At 42.6% G+C, this 8,334-nt stretch overlaps 1 protein-coding gene across 1 annotated transcript; it reads left to right on the forward strand.

The window, feature by feature from the left end:
- Positions 1 to 560: 560 nt before the first annotated feature.
- FAM45A (family with sequence similarity 45, member A) lies at positions 561 to 7,701 on the forward strand. The gene is made up of 9 exons (XM_010003968.1): positions 561 to 615; positions 1,448 to 1,644; positions 2,779 to 2,858; positions 3,942 to 4,090; positions 4,274 to 4,385; positions 4,761 to 4,861; positions 5,995 to 6,102; positions 6,675 to 6,769; positions 7,407 to 7,701. Exons 1-9 carry the CDS (start codon positions 570 to 572, stop codon positions 7,581 to 7,583), a joined length of 1,065 nt encoding a protein of 354 aa, XP_010002270.1. The 5' UTR covers positions 561 to 569; the 3' UTR covers positions 7,584 to 7,701.
- Positions 7,702 to 8,334: the final 633 nt, after the last annotated feature.

Here is an 8,334-nt window from a genome sequence, read left to right on the forward strand (position 1 = left end):
ATCCTGGAGGGCCTGGCCTCTCTCCCAGGGCCGCACATTTTCCTGCAGCAGCTTCCGTAGCCATCCCAGGGATTTTGGAAGCTTCTCTCCCTCGCCTGCCTGTTCTCCCAGCTCGGTGGCTGCTCTGTGCCCCCAGCAGGTTGCACACCAGGTGCAACTCAGGTGTCCAGGTTCACCCACACGTGAGAACGAGATCATTTAATTCCCAAACGCAGGCGCAGGGAGTTGGGAACCGCTGCTGTGCTTTGCGAACACTCCTCACCTCGCTCCGGCCCCTTTTGGGGCACAAACCAGCCTTTATGCACACTCTGGGGCTGTTGCTCTGTATCTGGGGCTTTGCTCAGGGCGCAGCTTCCAGCCCTGACTTGGGGGGCAATTCCCTGGGGAACATTCCCGGGGAACATCCCCCCCCCCAAAAGTGCTTTTATTTCCGTCTCCCCCAGCCGGCAGGGCCTGGCAGGAAATGGCGGCGGGGCAGGGAGGGAGGGAGGGAGGGAAGGCGGGAGCGCGGGGCGGGGCCGGGCCGGGAAGGGCCGGGAAGGGAAGGCCGGGAAGGGAAGGCCGGGAAGATGGCAGAGCCGGAGCCGCAGCTGCTGCTGGCCGTGGGGCTGATCGGTGAGGGCCCTGCCGGGGCTTTAAAAGGTGTTCGGCACGGGGAGATGTGGAGCCCGGGGCAGGGGAGGCCTCGGAGAGGATCCCAGGGCTGGAGCAGCTCTGGGAGAGCTGGGGGGCTCAGCCTGGAGAGGAGGAGGCTCCAGGGAGGCCTGAGAGCAGCTTCCAGTGCCTGAAGGGGCTCCAGGAAAGCTGGGGAGGGACTTGGGACAAGGGCATGGGGTGATAGGACAAGAGGGGCGATTTACATAAGGTATTTGAAACAAATTCTTTGTTGTGAAGGGGGTGAGACCCTGGCACGGGTTGCTCAGAGAAGCTGTGGCTGCCCCATCCCTGGCAGTGTTGAAGGGCAGGGTGGATGGGGCTTGGAGCAGCCTGGGCTGGTGGGGGGGGTCTCTGCCCATGCAGGGGGGTTGGAACTGGATGATCTTTAACATCCCTTCCAACCCAAACCAGCCTGTGACTCTATGAAATAAGTGGCTTCTGGTGTTTTGTTCTGAAATCAGAAAAGGGAAAAGCAGGGATAAAAATAATAAATAAGCTGGTCTGAGTGCTTGTTGATCAATACCTTGCTCATGCGAGTGTGTATTCAAACTGCTGATGCTTTTTCGACCTCGTGAAGCAGGTCAAGAGTGGAAGTTTAATAACACTTACAAAATAAAACCCACAGCACAAGTGCTGCCCTACAGCTTAAACTGCAGCAGCAGAACTGAATGTCTAGGGTCAGGGTAAGGTGAAATTTTAATCAGATTCCAGGAAACAAACCTGATTAACCCATCGATTTACTTCCTTGCTGCTGTTTGGCATTCTCACAGTGAACATCTTTCCACCATAGAAAAAGACACCAATGGAGATGCTTTGTGGGTTTGGTGTTATCCATCCATAACAGCTGAACTGAGGAGTCTGTTGCTGCGGAAGTGCTGCCTTACAGATGAAAATAAACTGCTTCACACGTTTGTGTTTGGCCAGTATAAGAGGTCATGGTTCTACATCACAACTGTGGAAGTTCAAGATTCTCCAGCCTTGAAAAAGGTAGGACTCGTCCCATTGGTATTTTGTTAGAGTGCAGGGAAGAATTCTGCAGGGCTTCCTCTGGCAGCTTAAGCAGTGTTGTGAGAAAGGGATGTGAGGTTTTGTGTGCTCACAAATGCAGCTGTTACCCAGCTGTCTTAACTAGTCTGCACATTAAGGTTTTCACCAAGATTGGATGGAGGTGCAAAGAGATTGATAGACTCATTACACGATTTAGATTCTGTGTATTGAAAAGGAGGTGCTATTTCATGCCATTATTTCAAGCTACTTTGCATTTCAAGTCAGTAATTTTTTCTTTTTTCTTGCAAAAAAGCTCTACAAAGGGTCTTTCATCGTGTCTAAAATCTTGTTCCTATAGAACTTGGTGCTTTTTATTCCAAGTAGTTGAGCTATATAGGTACTTTCTTTTCCAAGTATACTTGCATCTTCTATATTTCCCCTGGTATGAGGTTCATCGAATTGTTTACTAAATTTATTCAGTGTTCTATTTCATGCTATGTTTTAAAGTAGAAAGATAATGCAGTAATTTTGCATGCCCACAGCAGAATGTTGCTTGTCTTTTCTCACTCCAAGCTGACATCTCCTATGAACCTGAAAGGTGTAAAAAGCATCTCATAAAATAACCTGTTCCATTGCTGTCCCTGACAGTGGTGGTGATGCTAGTTAAGGAGGACACATGAGCCTGGTCATTGTCTGCTGATTTTCAGCCTCATACTGTCCCAGTCACTCAATTAAGGAAGTTAAAGAGCTTTTCTCTTGGTGAGCCTGCTATGGAGGAATTTTTTTCCAGTCTCTTTTTAAAGATGTTGATGTTGTCTGCCTCTACAGCCTCTTTTGGCAACAAATTCTGGAAGTTTCCTACCTGCCTTTCTCTCTTTTACAATAATCTCAAAGAGGAAAGTAACTCTGTAAGAGCAGATTAAGCAAAAGATAGTATGTACTAGATCTGACTCAATGGAAACAAGTCACATCAGAAATCCATTAGCTAGGGTATTTCTCCAGTCATCAACTTGGATCTGCTGCTGCTCACTTTGGTTTTTTTCCTGAAGCAGGAAGTTCAAACGTGTAGAAAAGACCATTCATGTGGGAACATTAAATAAGCTGTGTATTTTTCTGTGCATCTCTCTTGCCCAGGTGACCCACTTCTCCATTGTTCTGACGGCCAAAGACTTCAACCCAGAGAAATATGCAGCCTTCACTAGGATACTGTGTAGGTCTGTATAAAAGCTGTTTTGAGGAGCTGCTGTGTGCATGTTTTAGTCTTGCCAAGGCAAAAAGTTAAATTTCATTGCGTTGTGTTTGCATTTGGTTTAACGATCTGTTGAAAATTCAGTTCTACAAACTGGATCAGATTATATAAATCCTTGAATTGAGCTTCTTACCTTGAGTTCACGCCAGAAGTATTGGGTGAATGTCAGGTGCCCAGTAGGTTTTTGCTGTGCTCTCCAGACACACCGCCCCCCCCACGCACAGCCACACTCATTTTCTCTGCTATTTTTAAAAAGTATAAACGTCTGTGAAGAGTCACAGGTCACTGTGTATATGGTGGGTCTCCTGCCTCCCTCCACACCACCTCTGCTACAGCTGTTTCCTGCAGTTCCTCTGAACCAGGCACAACACCTAGAATATTTTCTTCTTTTTGCTCTCCTTCTAGGAAAAGGAGGGCTCTCTGCCTCTCCAGGTCTGTGGCTCTGTCTTCTACCTTCTTTCAACCAGGCTGCCATCTTCTCTTTTCATTATCCAAATAGCTTTGTACCACAGCTAATATGGAAAACAGGTGGTTGAGGGATTTAGCACTGTTCCTGAAGTACCTTAACCTGTAAAATAGATTATGGTGTCTCTTTGTTGTTTTTATAAATCAGTATGAAGGACATAGATTTATATTTTACTTTCACCATTTAACAAAGAGTACAGAAGATGGCTAATGTTGCTTTGATAGTAAATTAAAACTAGTCACGTGGCCTGCATGTAATAGCAGGAGTCACTGTTGTAGTTGCTTTTTCATCAAGCAGTTACCCTGCCAAGAATCCTTCATCTGGACACTTGCTTACACCTTTGTGCTGTCATTCTGTGTTGTTAACTGTTGGTTCTTTCGTGCAACAGGAAACTCAAATAAAAATACAAGGTAACTTTTAATCCTAGAAGGCAGACACGTTTTTATGTGCCTACTGAAAGACTTGTAGTTTGGTATTTAAAACCTCAGCTAAGTGTCTATTTGCCATATGGTGATTTTTTTTTTTCATGTATCTCCTGGTACTGATTGCAGGCAAAATCCTAAACTCTTTCTTTTCACACAGAATCTACTTGAAGCATGGAAGCCCAGTGAAAATGATGGAGAGTTACATTGCAGTCCTTACAAAGGGGATCTGCCAAAGTGAAGAAAATGGATCTTTCCTCAGCAAAGATTTTGATGCTCGGAAAGCTTATCTTGCTGGTTCCATCAAAGGTGAATACCAGAAGTCACCATTTGAATTTCTTTCCTACAGTATAAAATACAATCCACTTTTCATTGCTTCAAATAAATAGTGTTAACAGTATTATCTGTGCTGTTACTATTAAGCTTCTTCAAAAACAATTAGGATATCCACATGTGTATCTTCCTTAAAATAATTGCCCCCTTTTTTTCTAGATATAGTATCTCAGTTTGGAATGGAAACAGTTATCTTATATACAGCACTGATGTTAAAGAAGAGAATTGTGGTGTACCATCCTAGAATAGAAGCTATCCAGGAGTTTACCAGGTACTTGGTCAACGCTTACCTCCCCACCCACCTCCAGAAGTCCAGCAAATCTGAACCTTCATTGAGAGAAATGTCCATATTTCTGTATGTCCATATATGAATGTCTAAATGTCCATGTATCTCTATTAAATCTATTCATTGAAATCCAGATAAGCCCCTCTGGAGGCTTTAGCCATATGTCCATCGGCTGAAGAAATGTAACTGCAGAATGGGCAATAAGCTCTACTTGCACTGATAGTCAGAATCTCTGCCATTTATGCCAAATGAGACCTAGTCATACTAGTTCTTTTTTATTACATGCATTTTATACTATGAAACTTTAATTAGTACAGGTAAAAATCTACATTGTGTTAAGTGCTGATCTCATTTCTCTAGGACTTTGCCTGCTTTAGTGTGGCATCGACAAGACTGGTCAATTCTTCATTCATATGTACATCTAAATGAGGAGGAACTGGATGCCTTAAAAGCCTGCACAGGTAGTGATCATTTATTAATCCAAATAGAAATTAAATCTTGGGTTTATTTTTTTACTTCTGCACTGTTTTGCACCAGTGATCTTTAAGGATAAAAATGTCATTTTGCTATTAGTGCTATTGTTCAGAGTTAAACCACACAACTTTATTTAGAAAAGGCAAATCAACAAAACAAGTATGTTAAAAGATAATTTCTAAGTTGGTGTTTCTGGGTGGTTCCACATCAGTGTGCCCCTCATTGTAGATGCAAAATCTACAAGCTTTGAGACTTGAGACTTCTTTGATGTTGTGACCAGAGAGATTGAAAGTTTTATTGTTGTACAGAACCAGCTTACTTTAGCTACTGGTTTTCCAACTTCTACAGATAGTTAGTAACTCCATTTTTAGGTTCCTAACTCTGAAGTTCCAGATACTGCCAGGGAGGTCTCTGGCTCCTAATCATAGGTGGACTAGACCAGCTCTGTAGGAGTATGATCTGTGTGACACATTACTGTATATGTGTAGTATTTAATGCATAATCCAGGAAGAGGCCCTTGGTTTATGCAAAGGTTAGCATGACACATAATGTGGCAATTAAGTGGCCTCTTTATACAGAATAATGAGCATCATCATCAATATTTCTACTGCATTACCAACAGTGCTTGTTTCTGCTCACTAAACATCTTCCACAAAGTAAAGCTGCTCTAAGCTTCCTCACCTGGGTTGCTATAAATAAGAAAATCAGCTGGTTTTATTCCTCTGTTCCAATCTAATACTGACTTAGTTGGTGACAAGGAACCCCTAAGTGGAGATTCTTTTAAACAGGAAGTGGATTTTTATTTGCAAATTAATGATTTAAGTAGTAAGTTAGAAAGAGAGTTTTCAATCTCAAATTGATAAGCCTTTTATCTTGCATGTTGTGTTAGAGGTTCATCCATGATCAAGGCAATGTTAGAAGCTGATTTTTAAGCTGATGAGAAGTGAATCACTGTGCTGGATTCACTCATCAAACAACTGACAATGTCAAGAGAGCAGCCTGTTGGACCCAATGTTTGTTGGGACAAACACTCATAGAACAGACTTTAGGACTATGATTTTCCACAATCTCCTGGTTTTGTTTATGAAGATCTTCATCTTGCTAAAATTCTGCTCTCCAGGTTACATTGCTGGATTTACAGATTCTGAAGTGAACAGCAGACCAGACCTCTATGATGTGTATGTGAATTTGGCAGACAGTGAGATCACCATTTCCCCTGCAGTAAAAGGTTGGCTGTTCATTATGTTTTTGATTCAGGGACTGTTTATTCCAGAGTTGATGGTAATTGCTGAACCTTGCTGTAGGTCAAGCAGTCCTGATCCTGCTTCCGCCCTGATTCTGAAGAGCCAGTGTGTAAGCTGCTGTCCTTCAGTTTTATTGAGACCCTGGAGAATGGTGACACTTGCAGTGGCATGCTCTGACTTCCAACCACTGAAATTTCAAAAGATTTATGTTGAACTGTTACGTGGAAGAGATGTTCAGCTGGATGCAGAGATATCACATGAGTCTTTAGAAAAACATTGCACTAAGTACTTGGAGATTTTGGACTGTTTGAAAGGCAAGCTTGAATATTGCTTGTCATCCTGCTGTTCCTTGTAATCTGCTTAGGGCTGCTTCAGAGGGAGACAATTAGCCCATGCCAGCCTGGCTGTAGATGGGTCAGGTTACTGCCTTTACCCATAGATTTCCAAGGAAATCATGAAGAGGTCTCCTTGTTTTGGCTTGTTTCTCACACACATTTCTAGATATGGCAGAAATGGTCATTTTACATTAATATCTGTGCATTTATTTCTTACTCAGAGGCAATGACAATGGGAAAACTTCACAAAGAAATTGGACAACTAATTGTTCAATCTGCTGAAGATCCAGATAAATCCGACAGCCAAGTCATTAAGGTTAATATTTTATTTTTCTTTTTAAATCTAGTTAAATTACTTCTATCACTTAGATCTTGGTGGAAGGGAGGGGAGTAGGAGGAGGATTGTCCCTAGGAATAAGTTGATCTCTTGTACTCTCTGCCCCTTTAGAAATGAGCATTTTTCTTCCTCGTAAGGGTTTTTAAGGCTGACATAATTGGTTTGTATGATCTCTTGGGTATTGCTGAAGAAACTTCAGAAATTCTGTTGATTATAAGACTCTCAGTAAAATTAGTTCCCCCATGTATTCCACGAAGCAGGTATTTTGCTCAATACCTTTGAAAAAATCCTGTGGAGATACAGCTTCTCAGCTATAAAGCCTGATTTTTATGATGATGTTTTTTTTCACTTCCTCTCTTGTCTGATAGATGATTAGAGATTTCACAATGGTGCAACTTAGGCAAAAGAGCCTGTGGAGAGGCCATGCTCCCTTTTTTTCACATCCCACAAGAGTAGACTGAAAAGAGCTGTTGCAAGTTTCCCTGAAAATAAATGAGCTCTTTGTTTAAAATTAGCTATTTGTCATGATTCACTCTTTGTTCTGAAAATAAATCTATGTTAAGACATCATAACACCTGGCACTATACTCAAGTTGCTTGTTTTTCTGTTCTTCAAGGATATTTCTCTGAAGACAAAAGAAATCTTGGCTACTTTGGCCTCACTCACTGAAGTTTTGGATGGCAATGAAAAACCAACCCTGAACTCTGAGGCCCTGAAACAAAAGCGGTTTCCACCAGCTACAGAAAACTTCCTTTTTCATTTGGCAGCTGCTGAACAAATGCTTAAAATCTGATTCTGATGCACTGCAGTGTTATGGACCAACTTCAGAAAGACTGTCTTTGCCACAAAGATAGGAAGGCCTGATATTTTATATGGAAAAATTGAAGGTATAAGAGTGAATGTTGTATTTACCCTGATATCATGCACAGTGTTGGAGCTTGGCTGGGAGCATATGGAGGCATATTTGGGAACATTCCTGGTGTCATTTTCTTTCCCCAACTATAACTGTATATATATATGGCTCCTCTATTTCCTGTCACAATGTGAGAGTAAATACAAGGAGCGTGGGCCTGTGTGTCCAGGCTGTGCCAGACATCATTGCAGTGGCTGTTTGTCCTGCAGGTTCCAGAATGCTGGACAGCTCTGCTTATGCTCTGACTTGTCTTCCCGGGGTCTGGAACACGGGCTGCAGCACACGGGCTGTAAATCAGCACAGTTTGTGGGAGTCTCTGCACAGGGATACACTGAATGCACAGCTGGTCTGAGTGCTCGTTTGGGCTTCCAGTCTGTCAGGTGCTGCTCTTGCTCTGGAGTACCTGATACCTGGAAATCCCAAAGAAAGGAACAAGTTCTCTTCTTTCTACTTGAAAGTGTCTAGCTTTAAAAAAATGATGTCTGGAAAAATCTGATGTGGTAGCCTTACTCTATAAAGGAAGAGATATTTTAAAGCTCAAATGGGAATTAAGTACCTCTTTTGAACTCTTGCCTTAGAGATTTTCCCCATTTAACTCCATCCCATGCCTCTGATGGAGGGAAAAGAGGAC

This window comes from Chaetura pelagica, unplaced genomic scaffold (genome assembly GCF_000747805.2).
Source record: "Chaetura pelagica isolate M959 unplaced genomic scaffold, ChaPel_1.0 scaffold248, whole genome shotgun sequence".
In the NCBI taxonomy this organism is placed as follows: domain Eukaryota; kingdom Metazoa; phylum Chordata; class Aves; order Apodiformes; family Apodidae; genus Chaetura; species Chaetura pelagica.